The following is a 21,781-nucleotide window of genomic DNA, read 5'->3' on the forward strand; positions in this document are numbered from 1 at the left end:
ATCCTAAAAATATAAATAAGGAGGAGCCAGGTGAGGTACAAGACATAAGGAGATGGTGTGTTTCACACCTAGGGTTTAGCATTTATAAACATGTAGAGGAAAGAGCAAACAGGCAAAGTAGATAGAATTTGAAGCAGCTCAACAAGAAAGCCCATAGAGAGGACTGATAAGAGATAATAACTTGTCTGTGCTGAGAACAGTTTGAAGTTCTCTACACATATTATTTTATGCCTTACTACAACTCCGTGAATTAGGGACTACTAATATTCTCATTTACAGATAAGGAAACCAAGACACAAAAACAGGTTCAGTCACTTGTTTAAAGTCACAATTGCCTACCAGTAGTTTTGGAGTCCAGGCTTAAACACTGTCCTCTAGGTAGGCTGATTAATTCTACGAATGACCTTGCATTGATCTTTTTTATATCTCTGGAGCTTAACAGTTATGGCATATTTCAGATGGTTAAATGTTTCATGAATGGATGCATGGCTTCAAAAATAAGTGGTGCGATTTGGGGTTCCCCATTTATTTCTGAAACCTTCCTCCAAGTTAAGTATGAGAGTTAAGAAAAAGCAGATTCCTACCAATAACTAATAAAAAGTGTTCATCTGAAATGCATTTTTGCATTTCATTTGAAACACAACCTTATACAGAATGCAAATACCCTAACAGATATAGTCAGTGTTAGTTCCTTTGAACATCTGCACCATTATTTTCTATCTCTTTGTTTCTCTCATGCTAATATAAGTCCTAGATTCTGGGGGTGGAAAAAAGATTATGTAACTCAGTCACTGATAACTATAAGCCTGTCCAAAGTACATACACATGAATGTTATGATTAGACATCCAGTAGTCATCTGGCACCATTCATTGTTCAACTTTCAACTCTATGTGGAATGATAAAAGCTTTAAATAAAAATGCTAAATAAATAAATAGCCCTCTTGTACTATCAACTGAAGAGAAAATTTGAAACAAACAAAATGAAAAATAAAAAGTTCATTTCATAATTATACCTCTCCAACTTTACAGTTATTTCTCATTAGTAACATCATTTGACCTACTTTTAATTAAATCATATTGCTTTAGTGCATGAAGTAGCTAACTCAAGTTTTCGTCCAGATCTTCTGCTTAAACGGCATGACTTGCCTTAGGCTAATCTCTTATTCCAAATGTCCTTGAGGTTTATAGAATTTTTTTTGAGATTTAAAGCAAGTGTGAAGTCCCATTGCATTATAAATGAATATAGACATTATGTAATCTAATATACTGAGCCATTTAGCATTTGATGCCATTTAAATATGTGACATAATTAGAGCGTGTGGATGCAAGACTCATAAAACAAAAGCCTAGTGGTAAATTATTTCTGAGTATCATCAAATATCTGCCTTTCACTAGCTATACATAGGAATTTGTTCACAGACACAATATACGGATTATGTGTCAGAATCATGTTCTACAAAGAAGTATAATGTATTTCCTATTTTTTTAAGTAAGCTCTAAGGCCTAATAAGGGGCTTAAACTCATGACCCCAGATCAAGAGTCACATTCTCTAAAACAGAGTCAGACAGGCACCCAAATGTATTTTCTATTTTAAAAATTTAAAGTAGTAGTGAGATAAAACCAAAGCATGTTTTGTTTTCATATGGAGGGGGTGGAATATTATTTAAAATGAAACTGGGAGGGAAACTAATGGGATTGAGTACCTGCTATTTCCAAACACTCTTACTGACATTATCACTCCAGTTGGCCTCCTGCATGCTAGTCTAGAGAATCATTAGCATTGTTATAAATAAATCCCTGCTGTTATGAATTCTGGAGCATTCTATGTCGAGTTCCCTATGTAAGAAGCAATCGGATTGCAAATCAATGCTTATAATTCAGAACATATTTTCTTGTGACCACTGACTTGGAGCTCCTATTTAAACAATTTTTATTTTCTCTGCCCTTGGCATCTCAGCCACTATGCCATGTCTCCAGATGGGTAGTTGCATGCCCTCTCATTGTGCGAAGAAACCCGTGTTCTCCACCACCATGTAGCTTTTATGTTTAAGTCAGACTTCAAACATGCCTCCCTAATGTGTTACCCCTTTATACAGAAAAACAAAAAAATAATTTACTTATACAGAAAACTGAATCAGCCCACAGCTTTTCTCCTTACAGATAAAGAAAGTAAAGGATACAACAGTAACTATTTGGTCATGCTCAGAATCAAACTGTATTGGAGAACTCTTTTGGAGAAACAAATATCCTACTAAAAAGTTCAACCCACAAAACCTAGAGAGAAAGAAAGCAGGTATATTATTGAATAAGCATATTTGGAATATAATGAACATTGCAGGCTACTTTTGAAAGATGCTACAAAGACCAGACAGAATCTCATACAAATTTATAGAGAACCAATAACTCTTTTTTTAATCTCCTCGAGAGACAAACTGATGTAACTTGTCTCTGTATACCTTGTGACTATACCTTGTAAGAAACCTTAGTGAATTTCTAAAGTATGTTTCTAGAAGGCCAGTAGTCTTGCCCTGTAAAATCAAAAGGTTGGGCCTATTATGGTTTAAAACAGACACCCTAAAGGAGGTTGCTGCTTCCTTCCCTTTTATTAAACACAGAAAACTTCATTTTATACTTATATTAAGCCAGTGAGCCTTTCACTTCAAGACATACACATTAAAAAAAAAAAAAAAAGACAATACAGAGCTCTCTGTGCAAGAGGGAATTTGGTTCTTAATCCTAACCAAAACCAGTCAGTTAGATTGAAATATATGGGAGAGTTAGTGAGTAAATCTGAACCATATTGAGGTTCTAAATAGCTTCAAACCTAAGCCAACCCCAAGACGGGGTATTTCTCCCCACGTTCCTAAACTGAGTTTTAGGACTTTTCTGATTCAGGAGAGAACTGATCTGTCCTATTAGGAAAAGAGACAATTATAACATATTTATTGAAAGCCATTATATAAACAGACACCATGCTTGATTTTGGAAGTATAAATAGTGTATAAAAAGGAAATGGAAACTTTGACTTAATAGATTTTGGGAGTTCAGAGACAGAGACAGACCCTATATAATTAAGTGGCTTTATATAAATATAAATACAAAACAAGTTGTAATTAAGTGTTCTGAACATAATGGAATGCTGTTATGATGGGATCCTCTGAACTAGTCTAGAAGACAGGGATGACTTCCCTGAGAAATCATGTTTGTGAAGCAATCAGACAGGAATAATAAATTGTCACAGAGGATTTTTTTAAGTTCATTTTGTACTGATATATTAACTTTTAAAATAATTTTTAAACAATAAAAATTGCCATCACTTAAAGTCAATGAGTTGGAAATCAAACTAAGCAATGAAGAGGGATTTTAGTTTTTAAAAAACATCAACAATTCAACTAAAACCATTTTAAGAACTTGTCTTCCCATATACACTTTTCTACAAAATCATAGAATAGTGATTGCTAGGGACTTGGGAATATAGAGAATAGGGAGCGACTGCTTATGAATATAGGAATTCCTTTGGGGATGACAGAAATATTCTAAAATTAGAGGGTTGGTTACACTACTTCATGAATATGCTATAAAAAAACCCCACTCAATTGTATATTTTAAAAGGGTGAATTTTATGGTATGTGAATTATACCTCAATTTTGAAAATGAGGTTAAAAGTGAGTGACATAGGCATCACAGATACTACTAACATCTTTACTATTAGTAGAATTTATTTATGGTAGCATGGCAAATCTATCCAAGGAATATAGCTACTTATAGGTCTATGTCATAGTACGATTCTTCTTTCTTTAAGAACACACTCTGATGGAGAACACAGCTTATTGAGCACTGGGGCATGAAGGGAAGGCCTTCCTCGCCAGCAAAATCAAATGAGTGAGTCCAGGCAATCAGTGAGGTGACAGATGTAGAAGCTCATATGCTTCTAAGTTTACTTAGTGAGTGATTAAAATAGTTTACAAGCCACTGATTACAACATGGAGATGGATTTTTTTTTCTTTTTAGTGTTAAACAGGAGTGTAGAATTTTACCACAAAATTAATTCACAAGTAATAAAGACTGATTTTTTTTTGTTTTTTATTTTTTTTTAGGTGACAGATGAGGTAGTAGGAAACTCATGGCAATATTAACTTTAGTTTTCCAGATAAATAAATGTGAATGTACCAGAACTTATGGAGAAAGAAATGAAAATCAAAATAAATAAGTTACTTAGAGAAACAGTTTATAATTTAAAGAAATAATTATTACCTTTATGCTAGAATAGCCTTATTGGAAGCTTATCGTTTAATATAAAATGAAATGATTATACAGGAGACATGAAGAGAAGCATGAAATGAATGGCTGAAAAAAAAGGAGAAATGAATGGCTGAATAATTAGATTTTTTTTTTTTAAGCTAAGAACAAGGTTTTAAACAAAGGACAGAAGAAGCAATAGTAATTTTAATCTCAAAGTCAATACTGGGAGTATCAGTTGTCTGTATTATAAATTCAATTCCAGAGTTTAAGGGTTATGAAAGGACTTCTCTTAAAAAAAAAAAAAAAAGAAAGAAAGAAAGAAAAGAAAAGAAAGGGGGGAAAAGAAGCTCAATGGGTAATACAGCTTTCAAATACTTTCTAAACCAGGATTTTTGATTTGTGACATTTAATCAAGCTATATCAGGGCATAAGTAATTTACTAGAAGTGGGCCAGCACTTTTGTAAGATAGAGCAGTTCTTTCAAACTGAAGGAGTCACAGGCTACATCTAGTAAATTATTGATTTAATATACCATATTGCTCTTTTGTGACCTATAAGAATTCATCACTTTTAAAAGTACCTAACTTGCTTGCTGAGAAAAATTTATATATTATATAATAATTTTCATTATAGAGTATATTTGATAATAAATTAAACATTACACAAGTGAAAAGACAGATTTGAAATTGAAAATAGCTCAAGGCTGTGTTGCATGTATTATAAAATCTCAAATATATGTGGATTCAAATAGTATCTCTTCCATAAAAATTGTTTGGGATTCTTCTATTTCACTTACTGGGAAGTTCCTTGTTCTTCTTCCTTAGTCTTCCTCCTTCATCCCACACACATGATCAAACCGTAGGTGGGGAGTCCTTTTCACTAAATGACTAGAAGTCTTGAAACTCATTTGCAGACTCATCTTCTGATTTCCCTGGAAATACCACATCTGTCTACTGTGTATTTTATACTGCAAGAATAAAACACACATACAGAGTATAGTTATAGTACAGGCACATTTTACTTATACAAATCAAGCCATATTAATTCAGCCAAAGAGAATTAAAAAAAAAAAATGAGAACAAGAAAAATCATACAAAATTAAACTGTATGAGTGATATCACTCACTCAATGAAGGTATGCTCCAGATTGATAAAATGTTAGCATGGATTTGCTACTGTAAAATGGTAGACATGAATTTGCTATTCCTTCAATGGAACTCAATATCCATGTGGCTGTCATGAGTTCTGTCATTGAACGTATTTTTCCAATGTTTACATACATATGTTTAAATGTATTTAAATATTTTAAAATTTAAGTATCTTAAATTATTTAAATTTTTAAATATTTAAATAATGTTTAAATACATATCTTTCACATAATATTGTCTCTAAATGTAAAGCAACAGTGATTCCTAGTAACCAGAATATTTCAATCACAGAAAAAAAAAAGTAGGCTTATATGGATTTATTAAGAGAGGGTATGTCTCAATTCTGTCTGGGATTTAAGTGAATTTCTCGGGTAATTTAAACTAAATGAAATGTTTCTGTTATATGCTGATGATGGAACAGCATTTTATAGTGGCCTGCCTGGTTTTGCAAGCATAGTTCATTCAGTCATCCCACAGACATTTATGGAGACCATAATGTTTATCAGAATTGTTCTAGAAAGAGAAGAGAAATATGATAAGACTTGTCTGTTAGAAAAATCATTAGCAGTGGTGAGAACTTCTGGGGATGAGTGGAGCTAGTTGTTGGAAGAGCCCAAGTGAAAACTGTTGAGAATCTGGATTGTGGCAGTTACTGTGGCAGAGAGGAGAGAGAAACTGATGAGCTATGTAAGGGAACAACTAACAAATCGATGTATTGGACCCCAAGAGTCAGGGAAAGCGTGTCAAGAATAATAGTACTTATAATAGGCTAAGTCTGACATTTTAAATCTTTAAAATACTTCAGCTCTATGTGCATACATAAAACAATTCTTTAGTACTAGAAAATTATAATCAATTATAGGCAATAACATAAATGTTAGAATTATTGCCAAAGTGAAAGCACATTCTGGAATCATCAGTCTGGCATTTTGCAAAGTGTGTTCTAGGGAATATTGGTCCTGGGAGACATTACACTGAAACAGTGTCATGATCAAATAATTGTGTAAGCAGGAACATGACATTCCCCAGATCTTACTAAAGCATAAGTGAGGCCATATAGTGAAGAACTCTTTTTTTTTTATTCATGTATTTCCCAAACTTACTTAGCCATAAGTAAGTTTCTTCTCTTTTCCTAATTAATGTGTTCTACAACAATGTTATTAAGCATAGATTTAAGAGGTAGTCAGATGTATCAAATAAGTTATAATCAGGAACAGGTACAGATGAGTTCTTACATTTAATGCATTCCAAGGGATATGGGCTATTTAGAGAAACACAGCAAGTGTGACAAATGGCCCACAGGTACAATTCAAATGGGAAAAATAAGCATAGCATTCAAAGTTTTGGCTGGCTTCTGACTTCTACTGATTGTTAACAGAGCCAGAAAAAATAAAGGCTTCCGTTTCTGTACTATCCAGTAAGATGAAATTAAAACAGGAAGAGAGAGTATAAAAAGCTTCTAGGAACCAATATTAGGAGAATTAGTAAAGTTGCTTTGGCTTAGTCATTATTACATTTGATTTTTAGAAACATAGAACAGATTAAAATAAATTGGTATCTCAGTGCACAGTTAATTTTCCCTTATTTATATTATCTGCACACTGCATAAAATGGTGTGTCACTATAGTATTCAATATAACTTATTATAAACTAGGACATGCTATAAGCACTGACCAGAAGAAACGTAAAATTATTGCTACTGGTCCAAATAACAGAATCTAACAGAGTATTAATTATACTAAGAACATATGATTATACTGCAACCTCATATATATTCACCAGTGGTTTAAAAAAAACTTCACATTTTTTATATTTATAAATGATATTTTTTAAAAAGCTGTCTTAAATGTCCATTATGCAAAATAAAATGTAAAAAGCAAATTGAGACTGTCAGAGGCATATTAATGTGGGATGCAGAATGTTCATGACTAAGTCACAAAGCTGAACTTGAGGTAGAAGATCTCATTTCTATTCATACTTCCCAAATATAAAAATAAGAATTACTGTCACAGACACTCAAAGTATTGTAATTTTGGAGCACCTTAAAATCAGAAGGAAAGTTCACATAAAACATACTACTCATTCTTGAATGATTCTCTCATCAGTAGTATTATCAGCGAAATAAAGTTATCAGTGTTGAACTAAGAATGCACCTGACTACTGTAATCTCAAACAATAATGAGTGATTGGTTATCATCATTACTGCCAATTTGGTTATCATCATCACTGCTAATTTGTTATTCTGTGGAGTTCTAATTTTAGTATGTTTAATTCTAGCTATTTATTACGATTTTATAGAACATTAAAAGGCAGAACATTCATTAGCCACCCTGTGTAATACAAGATACTATTGGGGTTATATGTATGTGTTTTAAATATATTACTATATTTTAAACTCTGGCCAGGAATCCATCAAAATATTTACTTTTTCAAATGTCAGGGCTCTTCTCGAGTCACCTAACACACTACTGACTGCATCCAGCTCTCTTTAAAAGGAAAATCCAGCATTAACTCCAATACATTTCCAACATATAATTAAATCTATGCAATTCTAGTTTCCTTCAACCCTTTCCTCGGGTTACAGAGGAGTGTCCCTGAAGTTTTCCAAAGCTAATCACTCAACTTTTGTTCTCGATCTTACCTTTTCCTAGACTCTAGGGCTGCTTCTGATTTTCCCTTTGTAATGACTCCTTCCTTCCTATTAAACTAAACAATAACAAAAACTCAGCTTTCCACCTTTCCTTAACTACTCCTTACATTCTCCTTTAGTTGATGATTAAGGTTCTGATTACTTCCGTATTTCTTTATAGACCACTTATTCTCTTTTTTTTGTTTTGTTTTGTTTTTAAAGATTTTATTTATTTATTTGACAGACAGAGATCACAAGTAGGCAGAGAGGCAGGCAGAGAGAAAGGAGGGGAAGCAGCTCCCCGCTGAGCAGAGAGCCTGGATGTGGGGCTTGATCCCAGGACCCCTGGATCAAGACCCCAGGCAAAGGCAGAGGCGCCACCCAGGCACCCCAAGACCCCTTATTCTTTATCCAACTACAATCTACCTACCATGTCTCTACTTCAAGGGTTACCAACTTTTTTCTGTAAAGGGCCAGATGGTATTGTGGGATTTTGGCCGCATACGTCACCGTCACATACTCTTAGTTTTGTTTTGTAACCGTAGGAATGTAAAAAAAAAAAAACTCATTTTGAGCTGGATTTGGTTGGCAGGCTGTAATTTACAGAAAGCTGCTCTAGTTGAAACTGTTGTATTAATGATACCAAAAATTCCCGTTTTGCTTGGGAGTCCTCTCTGCACAAGTTCGAAGCCGATTAAAGGATAGGCTGAAGGAAAGCAAACTGTTAGCTTTAATATGGATAAAAGCAGACGAGCTCAAACAGTAGGCTTTCTAAGGCCACTACAGGTGTCCCTCAACAATCAGTCACTCTCTCACCAGACTCGCCCTGTAATACTTACACGGCAGAGGAGCAGACCAGCCAGTGGGCTCTTCAAGCAGAATGGCCCCCATCTGCAGTATAGTAGAAATTCCTGTCCTGGGCTCACCAATGGGGAACCTCATTCAACCTCTACCTCGGGGGAATTTGGGGCGGGGCCAGAGGGCCTGCAGTTAGGCCGCATCCCTCTTTGAGAAAATCATGGACAGAGGGAAGACCCTGCTCTGTGACACTCCAGGTCGCCACATCCACACAGACTCCTTTTTCATTTATTCCCACTTTGCAACACTTAACGCTGTTAAACACTTTCTTTTAACTTCTTTTTCTCCCTTGGCTTCCAAGACACTATTTTCTCTGTTGCCACCCTCTATCTGATCCTAACCTTGGCGTTCCCCAGACCTCGTCTTCGGCTATCTTTTTTTCACTCTGCATAGTTTTCTGGGTGATCTCATTCACTTAGAGAATATCAGCTATCATCTTTATGTTTTCAATACCTAAATCTGCCTCAGTAGCCCAGGTGTGTTTCATAGCCCAGAACTATAAAACCTAATGTAGTCCCCTATCTTGGGAACAGCAGAACCATCATCTACAAATTTGCCAGAAACATTGGTTTCACCCTCACCTTTTGTAGGAACATAGTACATTTGGGGCTGAGGTAGCAAAAAACAATCTGACTCTGTACACCATCAGCATTTCTTCTGATTCAAATATAAGTCTTATAAATGGATAAATGTTGTTGAGAGTATTTTACTTAGATGAGCGGGTGAATGTATTGGTACAGCCGTCCCTGTCCCATGAATAAAAATACTTAATTTGGTGGCAGCATAATCAAGGTTGATTTTGAGTATCAGGTCAAAGCCTGGAAGTGAGTAGAACAGTTTCCCACCTGCATATGTAATTTCTCATCATTATAAAAAAGATGATTATCTTTACACTTTGACCATAAATGAAAGCAGGGCCACCATTATTACCTCTAGAGATAGTACCATTATGATACTATTATATTAACTTTATTTCTGAGAAGAGTGGATCTGAATACTTAAAATTTTATATGACCACAATTTATTTTTTAAAATATTTGACAATGGTGGATCTTGTTAAAAGATGGAAAGAAGTCCTATGCCTTAAAGTTCAAAAGCTATAATTTGATATCAAGAAAATATCCATAATATGAATTTTTTAAGTTCGTCTAAAAAATATTTTTTGTCATTTTTATTTCCTAGCACCCTGTGGAAGTCGTTCAACAGGTTCAGAAGGCACTGTTCTATCACCAAACTATCCCAAAAATTACAGTGTTGGACATAATTGTGTTTATTCTATAGCAGTTCCCAAGGAGTTTGGTAAGTAACATTCACCTCATCACGTAGTATTTCATTCCAGACATGCTTTATTTTCCACTACACGCTATTCAAAATTGTTAGTTTTTTAATGAAAATATTCACTATTCATAAAGTGCTTTACTCTGTAATTCTTTTTAGATAGTAGCTTTGTAATAATAAAATTTTGAGGTCATTTTACTCAATCTGAATTTACAGTCAAGTACACAGGTGAACAACAATATAAAAATGAAAACAGGATTGTTTTTAATTTTTAAAAATAAGTACATCCAGTAACCTTGCAAGTGCCTTCATGTTGGAATTACATAAAATGGGAAATTACCAGAGCATAAAGCAAAGTATACTCTGCAAAATATGCATAAAGTCAAATAAAGAACTATTACAATAATGACAAAAGTATGTACAAAACAATCATATTGTTTTATACTTTTCCAAACACATTTCCAGGAAGAAAAGATTTTGGTTTTAAGTACCTAGTATCTGGGACAGCAACAAATATAAAAAGACAGCAAAGGACATTTCCGCTCATCTTGTCAAGCTGACAATCTGTTCCGTATTGGCACTGAGAAGACAATGTGTCCTTTGCTGCCTTCACATCTCCCTGATCACAAGTCTTAGAAGTCACTTACCTGGCTTCTAAAGGTTTTGCATCTAAGATCCAGCTGGATCTCACCCAGGTTAAGCTCTGTTTATGGATGGATAGACAAAGGAAATTTAGTGAGCAGTAAAGTATGGGAGAGAGGCTGGAAGTTCAGACTTCTGCAATTTAGATTTACAGCATTGTGTTACATGGTAAAGGATTTGCTTCAGCTGTAATGAATGTCTCGGTCTGAATGACAAAGTGTTTTAGCAGAAGGACATGGATTTTATCATATCGGGATTTTTGGATCGCATCTTGACTTAATGTTTCTGCTGATACATGAAATAAGCTGATGCTTCCAGTCCAATTTCTTATAACCTGATATTACCTGTATATCCTCCTCCTCTCTCTTCTGAAACAAGCCCAAGATCTTCAACTGAGAGAACATGGTCATCAGAAGTGAAGTACTGAACCTTGTGTTTAACCTTGATATAGAACAGTAATGCCAACATTAGCGAGGGGTCTCTTTCTTTACAAAATATTTCTTTGTCCTAGGATATTGATTGGTTAAATCAGAGTTGAGCTCTTTGAGAATGACAGTTTAGAAAGATAAGCATTGTCTACTTAATTTTTTTTTTTTATTATTTTGCCTTTGGTGCCCCCAAAATAGTCCTTTCCTTGCTAGAAGAGTTTATAGTCCCCCATGCCAACAATGTTACATGGTTGCTGACAGAACCCCAGCAATGATGGTCCAGAATGTTGAGTGGTTAGCTCAGTTGTCTTTATAAGCTGTCGATTTGTTTTATTAAATCTATTCGTTGGATATCATGTGGCCAAAAAAATGAGTAAGAAAAATCAGACATTTCCTTTCCTGACACATAGACATGCTGGTCACAGAGATATATTACAGTGGCCTATGTGTGTTCAAAAAGGGAAGGAAAAAGTACGGATTAAAATAAAAGTAAATCAATGAGTTTTTACAGAATGGACTCTATCGTAGCAAACATAATGTAAATTAAATGTAATCATCTTAATGTAAAAAATAATGCAAATAATAATCAGTTGTTTTAATATTAATTTTTAAATACATCTTAGATTATTTGTGGATGAAGTCAAATGTACTTGGACTTATTAGTAAAACTGATTTTATTTTTACAAATGTTGCATCATTCTGTATTTCAAACTACTTACGAAGTCAGACAAACTTGAATTTTAATTTCAGCATGTCGCATCTTATAGCTATCTGTCTTTGGACAAGTTACATATGCTCTATGAGACTCAGTTTCTTTATTTCTGAAATGGAGCTAATTATGTCTGCAGAGCAGAGTTGTTGGAAATAGTGAATGAAATTCCATATATAAAATATATCTCACATAGTTCAAGCTCATTACGAGGTTAGACATGACAAATCTGGAGTCAGATTTCTGGATTCAAAGCACAATTCATTACTCTTTCTCATTAGATAAGTCACATCATTGCTCTGAATTTTACTTTTCTCATCTCTGAAATAGAGGTGATAAATGTCTACCTCATAGGGTTAGTTTATAATTAAATGATATAATATGTATAAGTGATTGGCAGAATAACACATGAATCAGTCACATACACACAGAGATACAGTTGCACACACATTTATGTTCACATTTGCAGACACTCCACTACCACTTACCAAAAATAAAATAACCTGAATTAATGGATTTATTAGGGTCTCAAGAGTAGCACAAATTTCTACTTTGCTTCTTCTTCCTTTCATTCTCATAATTTCACTCTGTTGCCACTGCTTTATGACTTTTTGGTATCACTTCCTAATATATCATTTCTCACTTTTTTTTTCTTCTTGTCACTTATCTCAAATTATAAACTTCTTCTGTATCTTTTATATGCTGACACACCTAGAATTTTACTTTTTAATCATTTAGCATAATATCTACCAAATACACTCAATTCATTCATTGAAATTTCATTTCTTATGAAGTTTAATGTTCTACTACTACTAATGTTCTCCTATATAAGGAGAAAATCACATGTAATCAACAGCACACATAAAATCCCTTAACTTACCCATAATGATCATCTACCTAGTTTTGCATAAGCCATATAGTCTCTGAATAATTCTAACAGGACATTTGTCCTCTAATGTCAGAACAGGTAACAGTGTCTTTAGATAATGCCAGATGAGCTACCTTGATTTTTTATAGGTCATGCGCTACCAAATTGTTTTCGTTTATTTATTTTTGCCCAATGTATAATTGAATTCAGATCAGGTAAATGTGAACATAATATGACCCTACTTTACTGATTGAATGAATGAATATTTATCTGTCAGTCAATTCCTATCTTTCAGTTTTTATAAATAAGAAAATTGCCAATTCCTAATGCCTTCACGAGCATCACTGGATTTCATTGAACATCTGATATTAGGGTCACTTTGGTGATATTCATTCTGCAGGATTATGGTTGTTCTATATATGTAGAACTAGAATAATTCTGGATCATTGAGTAACATTTATTCATGTTAACAATTAAGCTATTTCATTTGGATTTGGTGATTTAAAAATATACTACCTTTTTATTAATAAAATATGTTTTATTTTTCCTTCATTTTTCAATTTTTAATTACCAGTTGTTTCCCTTTTATGGTTTGATTGTTTAAGTCTTCATGCAATGCATTATTTTGAAGTACCGAAACATGCAAACATATTTTCAATTTTGAATTTGATATAGAGAAGATGCTTTAGAATGTGGGACAACTATTGACACTGTTAGAGGAAAAATATTTTTGTTAATAATCAAGTTATAGAGAGGGGAGAATTATAGAAATTGGAGAATAAATGTTGTGGACTTCTATTTCAACAATTCTGGCTAAGAAAAAATAGAAGGAGCTAGGTCAGCAGTGAGGTAGGGTACAAGTCAGAGGCTAATGTCTGTGTTTGTTTTCTCTTAAGATGAAAATTAATGGAGTTCTTATTTTATAGAAAGCCCAAGAGAAAGACACAATAGAAGGACAAAATTAAATATTTTAGATAGACTAATTGTTAAATCAAGATGCATGAAGTAATTTAAAGAGATGGGATTTAAAAAAAAATACTGAAAGACCTCTTTATAATTCAGAAGAAATGATTCATAACTAGTAACATAAAACCTAAATTAGTTTCACATACAATATTACTTTTTGAAATGATTATCCCTTTCCAGGTTCCCAACCTCACTTCCCTTCAGGTCACCCATTCCTCACAATCCAGGATTATGTATAAAAGAGAATGTATTAGTGTCAGAAGCCTGCCATAACAAAATCACAAACTCAGTGACTAAACAATAGACATTTATTCTCTCAGTTCTGGAGGCTAGATCTCTGAAATCAAGTTATCCATAGTGCCACACTACTTCTGCAGGCCCTAGGGGAGAATCTTTCTTTGCTTCTTCAGAGCTCCTGGTGGCTTTCAACCACCTTGACCTTCTGTGGCTTATAGCTGCATCACTCTGATTTCTGATTCTTTCTTCACAAGACCTTTGCCTTGTGTGTGTGTCTTCTCTGTTTCTGCATGTATCTTTGTCCTCTTTCCTTATAATGACACCTGTTGTTGGATTTAGGGCACACCCTAATCCAATATGATTTCATATTAATATTTAATTAATTACATCTACAAAGACCCTGTTTCCAAATACAATGACTTTCTGAGCTCTTGGGTAGATACAAATTTGGCATGATGGTGGTGGGGGGGAAAACAGCACTACTCAACTCACTACAGAGGATGGACTATATTACCACAGTTTTATGTAGAAAACCTTAACAAAAATTACTCTCTAATGCATGTAATAAATATTAGCTCTGTAGAATGCAAACTGACATTTAGATTTCTTGGAGAATTCCAACATGCAAATCACCTTGAGTATATCTAGAGTAGTCTGTGGTAACTTAATTTTGTGTTTAGCATCCCAGACAGTTTCACCTCCTAAAAGGCCCTCTTTGAATGTATATTTATTAAGGCACAAAGCTAACTCTGCCCCCAAGACTAGCTTCCAAATGTAGAAACTTAGAAGTATGCCTGAAAACTTTGGTCAGGTTTTTCTTCTTCATTTTCCCAGCCAGCCTGCCCTCTCTTTATCTTGTGCTATCAGTGCAGTCTGCTTGCATAGGTTTCAAAGTAATGAATTCCTAAATCACATGAACTTGTCAGACTGGTCTACTCTGTACAAGGGGCACAGACAGTTACTAAAATCTTTTGTGTATTGCTGGAGGGAGTTTTTGTTTTGTTTTGTTTTAAGTCATTGACATCATGTTGAATTTCCCACCTACTTTCACATATTTTATATTTGTTTCTTATTCACAACCATTATTTTTCCTATTTTTCGTTGTAGTATTTTTCCTCATGGTTAATTTAGAAACATTTTTCCCTTGATGTTGCCTACAATATGGGGTGATAGCTGTGGGGTTCTTTGATTTGCTTTTTTCTCAGACTTTACCATAATATTATAGTATAAGCACTGATAATGATTAGATAAAGAATATTTCATTAATTCTTATTATATTCATTAAATTTAGTATTTCTTTTCCATCTTACAGATTCAAGTATTTACATAATGAATGTTAAATGTAATTTATTTTTGCATACCCTATCTTTCACAATACTGTTTTAACTGTTGGTCTATAAAATGTAGCACTTAAAAATTTAAGTCTTCTTAGAATTTAGAAGGAAAAAAGCAAAAACAGTAGATTGAAACTAAGATGTGCACACATGCACACACACACACACACACACACACACACACATATATATATATATACCCATATAGTGTTTTTTTTATTCTTGTGGGTATCTGTACTTTTTAGTATGTACTACTGTAGTTTTGACCTGCAGGTAGAACGTTAACTATTGTCATCTTGTGTGTTAAAACTACTAGCCATTCTTTTACTCTTGTGTATATTCTCCTTTAAAACTCAGACACATATCTGACCATTTGTCTTTTGATCTTATATCTCAGTGGTTTTCAATGATCTATTTTATTCAGCATGCCTTACATAATTTATGTTGTCATTACCTAGCTTTATCCTTAATTCAGTAATTTATTGCCACTAATTTTCCCCAAATTGTAGTGACAAATTGTTTTGAGATTATTTTTGTATGCTCATTAGGTCAGTAAATCATGTCATTGGCATTCTGTTTTTCCTGGTGTCAAGTTTTCAGTAATGAATGAACTCTTCCAGTCAACAAAGGTTTTTTATATTCTACTTTTAAACTCTATGACACTTCATTTTTTAACAGTGCATCAAAATCAATGATTACTGTTTTGTAAATATTGAATTTACTTATCTAACAATGACAAATGTTCACAAAATGTGTGTTTATTCAGAATGTATATTTACTATTTATCATTATTTGTTAGATATAGAACAGTTGAAAGGGTTCTCTCTTTTTAAAAATGAATGGTTCTATTAATGTCAATATGAAGAAATGTGTATGTTAATTTTGTGCCTATAAGAGAGGAAACGCTTATTTTTAAGCCCAACATTTTAGAGGAAGGAAAGTGTCATTATTGTATGTATCTATATTTATATTATTTAATTCTTTGGGTACTATTTATATAATTAGATGAAGCTGTGTTTGGTTACCAGCTAGACCAGGATCCCTCATCCAAATCTGGTTTGGATGTCAAGACTTATGACACCACACATGCACTAAAAAGTATGAAAAGATATATTACTCATATAATGAGACTTTCTGGGAAGAGCAGGGCACAATCCAGAACTGAATTCAGTCAGATCCAGAACTGCTTAAGGAAACAAAGCTAACTGGCTTTGGGCTTTATTGTGGTGCTGGAGTGAAAGCTCCTACACACTGGCCAGAGCTTATGCAGTTTGAAATTCCCATTTGTTCTGAAGGAGAGCATACCCCAGGTTTCTTATTAACTTGCCCTAGATAGGGAAGGAGTATGACTTGAAACTTGCCAATAATTAAACTTCAAAAATGGATCAGACTTATCACAATTCACTCTTGCTGTTTGACTGGTAATTGAAATGTGTCATATTCTAACTTGTCTAAGCCACAGTGTCAATTTTTATGACTTGCATCCAGAGATGGGTAAGGAAAACGAAATTTCCATTGAATGTCTTGTTGCAGAACTCAGCATTTTGAATTGTGAGAAGTGAAATGATTGTGTTGATCACTATCAATAACAACTAGAACTCTGAAAAGGCTAAGGAGTGTCTTGATGAAGCCTTAATATTGGGGCCTTATTATATGTGGAGATAGGTGTTGCACTGATTTGTATTTAGAGTATGTCTGAGATAAGATTCCCAGAAATTTTTACTCTGTAAGGGGCAACCTTGGACCACATGTTCAGACAATTGACAGTGGTCCAAGGGTCTAAAACACATTCAGCTGGGGCTGTTCATTGACCAGGGCATCTAGTATAAGAATGTCCAAAGTTTGGGCGGTTGTACTGATCATTGAGTCTTTTATCAGCATGTGTTGGTTAAAGTATTAAAAACAGCAGCTTTCCAGGGTGTTCAATCATGTCAATGATCTTGGTTTTACTGTTTGTAAGGTGTACAGATTCCCTTTGTTTTTCACTCAGTTTGATCCCAAAAAGTTACTTAGGTAGCTAAGAGGTTCAGAAGAGGAACCTCTGCAAAATCATGGCATCTGGTAAGGAACTAAAGACCAGAAAAGCCACACCTTCGTGCAGGTAGGGTAGGCAATAAGGCCTATGTTTAGCTCTAATATGTAGCTATCATTTCTCTTTTAAGCAAGGAGGGCTTAGTGACCATTCTGAACTTGCAGGGTACACTTCCTTGACCCAAGGCACAACGGGCAGCTGAATGTACAGAGATATAGATGCAGAAACTTCAAGAGCCTCTGTTTCCAAGAGATTCCAGTATGCAGCATTGCTACTGTAATGGCATATGACATGGAGTTTAGAGGGGAATCTTCTTGTACCATAAGTTCAAGGGCAACTTCTGGCTATTGTGGGTGGTCCAGAGATTCCAAGAGCTATGAAAGGAAGTTGCTAAAGTCACTAGAGTAACAGAATCTCTGAGGGACGGCACCTGTTGTATTTCAATTTGGAAAGAGTCTAGAGACAATTTTTTTAGATGGCCCATTCAAGGTAGACCGGTTTACTAGTCACAGCATTCATGGGCTTAAGTAAAATTATAAATTTAGAATATATTACCTTAAAATCCAAAAATTCCTAGAAGATTGTTAGCAGGTTTCAACAGTATGGTGCCATGAAGGTCAATATTTCTTTCTTGAGACACCTGGCTAGCTCAGTTGGTGGAATGTGTGACCCCTGATTTCAGAGCTGTGGGTTCAAGCCCCACATTGGGTATAGAGATTACATAAAAATAAAATCTTAAAAAAAGTTTATTTCTAATGGTGTCAGGAATGGAGTGACTTCTGGCTGACCAAGTCATTTGTAGGGTTTTAATTGAGGTGACAGGGCCCTCTGTTATGTGTGGGAAAATGAAAACTTCCCTTTTTGTGAGCTCCTCATATTTGTATGTCTTAAATGACTGTGGCAAATGCATCTCCATGAAGGAAGATGTAATCAGTAGGATATCATTACCTCTGCTCCTCAATAAATTTGGGCACACTTATAATTTTGCCTACAAAGGTATGTGCATTGGCCAAGCTATTGAAGACCTCATGGGTAGCCAGGTAGAGATGTCCCTTCAAAGTTGAAGTCAAAAAGTGTTATACTCCATCGTAGCTGAAAGAAAACTGTGGCTGAGAGTCTGTGGAAATTGGTATTAAACAACATATGACCCAAATAAATAATAGCAAAATATTTACCAGCTGGTGATTGGATGGAGCCAGTAATTTGAATAATATTAATTATGGGGCCCTTAAGAGGTAAAATAGATGAATACCCCTTCTCTAAATAAGTCTTTTATAGTGTGTTTCAATCTTTGAAAACTTTGTTTGAACTTCTGTTGAGCCATATTAACCATTTTAATTATGGAGAAATGTCCGTGGTGTCTCAATTTGTCAAACTTTCAGTAAATGCCAAAGACATAACTTAACTTAGTACATTTTTGGTTAGAGTTTCCATGCCCACTGTGGGATATTTAGACAGGGCAATATTCTGATGATTAAGATAAGGCATACTTCTTTGTTCACTATTTTATATTTCATAGCTCCTTTATATTGTAGGGTGTGCCTAAGTTCATTAGCTCTAAATTTATTGAAATCCCCAGGAATAACTATAATTTGAGCCTCCATAATGATATAAGGCCATGAAGGTTTGTCAGTTGGTACATCTCAGGCAGATATTAAAGTTACTCAAAATCTGTGTTGTAGAGGTACAAAAGATAATTAGAAACATTTTATATTTTCACTTTAAAAAGTCTTGTAGTAAATTTTGGATTTCTAATTGGGTCAAATTGTGGTCTCTTTTTCATTTTTTTGTTTCTTCCTCACCTTGTATCTACTTTGTTTGTTTAATTGTTAACAAAATATAGTTTGGAGGAAGGGGTACCTCCTCTTATATTCATAAAATCCTTTGTCTAGAAAGTGTCAGATCTATAACATGAGGGCTAGGGGCTTCCCTTTAACAGTTGTTTCCTTATAGGATTTAAGGATCCAGATTAAATAGAGTTTTTTTTTTGTTTTTTTTTTTTTTAAATATTTTATTTATTTATTTGATAGAGAGAGATCACAAGTAGGCAGAGAGGCAGGCAGAGAGAGGGGGAAGAAGCAGGCTCCCTGCTGAGCAGAGAGCCCCATGCGGGGCTCAATCCCAGGACCCTGAGATCATGACCTGAGCCGAAGGCAGAGGCTTTAACCCACTGAGCCACCCAGGCGCCCCCAGATTAAATAGAGTTTTAAATAAGTCTTTAATTTTCCCACATAGATGCCATAAGTGTGTGTGTGTGTGTGTGTTCGTTTGTTTGTTTGTTTCTCTATAAGCCTAAGGATCAGCATCTTTGTTACAAAGAAACCTGGGCATCAGTAATAGCAAAAGCATTTTCATGGAATCTTAGTGAGCCAACTACTTCTAGGAGTATAGACCTCAGAATGCTACATGATAACTGTTCTTCCAGACAACTGGCCACCCAACAGCCCTATATATTTTACATGGTATCAGTACCTTTCCTGAGAATTCTATGGAAGAAGGACCAATGCATGGTTGAGATGCAAAACGAACAGTCATAACATAAAACTATTCCTCTGAACTTTGCACTAGTCACAGCTTATGCTGTAATCAAGACACAATTCCACATGAGGCATACAGAAAGGATCATGCTTGACACAACCCCAGGGTGGTACTGTGGTATTGTGGTAACTTTAAGGAGTAAACATTTAGTAACCCGAGTTACTAAATGTCAAAAAATGTTTATGTAGGTTGATTAAACCTATGATAAAAATTCTATAGAACTCAGCAAATACAACACAAAGCAGCATAGCTAAAAGTGCAAGATTGCTAGCAGGTAAAAGAGCCAGTTACTAAACCAAAGCAAGAGGAGAAAGATGCTCAGTCCTGTTACTCATCACCTGGACACCTCCTCACTACATCTGTTGTCGAGCTTACTCTACTCTTGGTTTGGATTTTGAAATGGATGACACCATACAAACAATACGGGAACATGAACATTTTTAATTAGTCACATAATGAGGCTTTCTGGGAAGAAAAGAGCAGGCTCCCAAACAGGTCCAAAGTGGCATGAGACAGCAGGGAAGGGAGAGAAGCTTTGAAATTCTATCCAAATAAGTTGGTAGTGGTGTGAGGGTTCCTGTGTTCATGTCAGTGCTTAAGTGGGCTCAACTTCCCCCTATTGCCAAAGGAAGGAGAACTCAGGCATTCTAATCAGCTTGCTCAGATAAGTGGCTGCGGATGAAAAGAAGCAGTGGGGGTTGATATCCGTCAGCAGTCAGATATCAAAACATGCCTTTGGTCCCTTTAATAAAGCTGCAATTTATAAGTTGCATAATATCATATCTTAAATATATTGATATATATAACTTCCTATCGCCATTATGTTCTCTTTCCACTTAAAAAAAATATTTCCTTTCAGCCTCCAAGAAAATGAGTATAGTATGTTCTAGAATTTTATTAGCTGATTTCTTAAAATAACTGTCAAATGATCTATTAGGTCATTATGATAGATGTATATTTGAATTCATTATGTAATGGATGTCACTGTTGATGTTTTAAATTTCTCTAATTTTTAAAAATCAGCTATAGGAAATTAATGATGCTTAATAATTCAGAAAAAAACTTTGGAAAATATTGTGCAGAAACATCAGTCTAGACAACTTATAATAATTTGTTTAAATAGTGATTATGATGTTTCACTGTATTAGTATTTTTCCCATCCATATTCACTTTTACTTTTTGCTGTATTTTACCAAGTTGATAAGTTCAGTGGCTGCCCCATCAAGCTATTTAATACCAGTTGTCCTCAGATTGCTGAAGATTATTTTCAATTAAAGTTCAAAGGCATAAGTCAGTAATGGTAACAATAAAAAACTAAAGAGAAGATTGAACAGTTGTTGTGGAATACTGGAAAAAAAAAATTGAACTGGGAGTCCACAGCTCTGGATTGTGGTCTTTTATCTACCTCTAATTGGCCATGTACCTTGAGTAAGTTATTTAAGCTTTCTGTACCTCACTTTTTTATATATAAGATGAAAAGCTTTGGGGTGCCTGGGTGGCTCAGTGGGTTAAAGCCTCTGCCTTCAGCTCAGGTCATGATCCCAGGGTCCTGGAATTGAGCCCCACATCGGGCTCTCTGCTCATCAGGGAGCCTGCTTCATCCTCTCTCTCTGCCTGCCTCTCTACCTACTTGTGATCTCTGTGAAATAAATAAATAAAAACTAAAAAAAAAAAAAAAGATAAAAAAGCTTTGATTCAATGGTCTGGGACCTCCCCACTTTTATGTATATAAAATTATGTATAGGACATGTGGGTGGTTCAATTGATTAAGTGTCTGCCTTCAGCTGGAATCATGATCCCAGGGTCCTAGGATCAAGTCCCACATTTAGCTAGTTGCTTGGTGAGGTGACTGCTTCTCCCTCTGCCTGCTG

The 21,781-nt window shown here is 34.7% G+C and overlaps 1 protein-coding gene across 2 annotated transcripts in view; it reads left to right on the forward strand.

The window, feature by feature from the left end:
• The window catches only part of LOC111146567 (CUB and Sushi multiple domains 3), a 1,261,269-nt gene that overhangs the window by 1,017,849 nt on the left and 221,639 nt on the right, over window positions 1–21,781 (forward strand). For both annotated transcript variants that reach the window (XM_022502159.1, XM_022502160.1), the window contains one exon: window positions 10,061–10,177. In XM_022502159.1, the coding sequence (XP_022357867.1) occupies window positions 10,061–10,177 (117 nt within the window). The remainder of the gene's footprint in view (window positions 1–10,060; window positions 10,178–21,781) is intronic.

The sequence above is a fragment of the Enhydra lutris genome, unplaced genomic scaffold (genome assembly GCF_002288905.1).
Source record: "Enhydra lutris kenyoni isolate GAN:26980312 unplaced genomic scaffold, ASM228890v2 scaffoldscaffold14, whole genome shotgun sequence".
NCBI classification, from domain to species: Eukaryota; Metazoa; Chordata; class Mammalia; order Carnivora; family Mustelidae; genus Enhydra; species Enhydra lutris.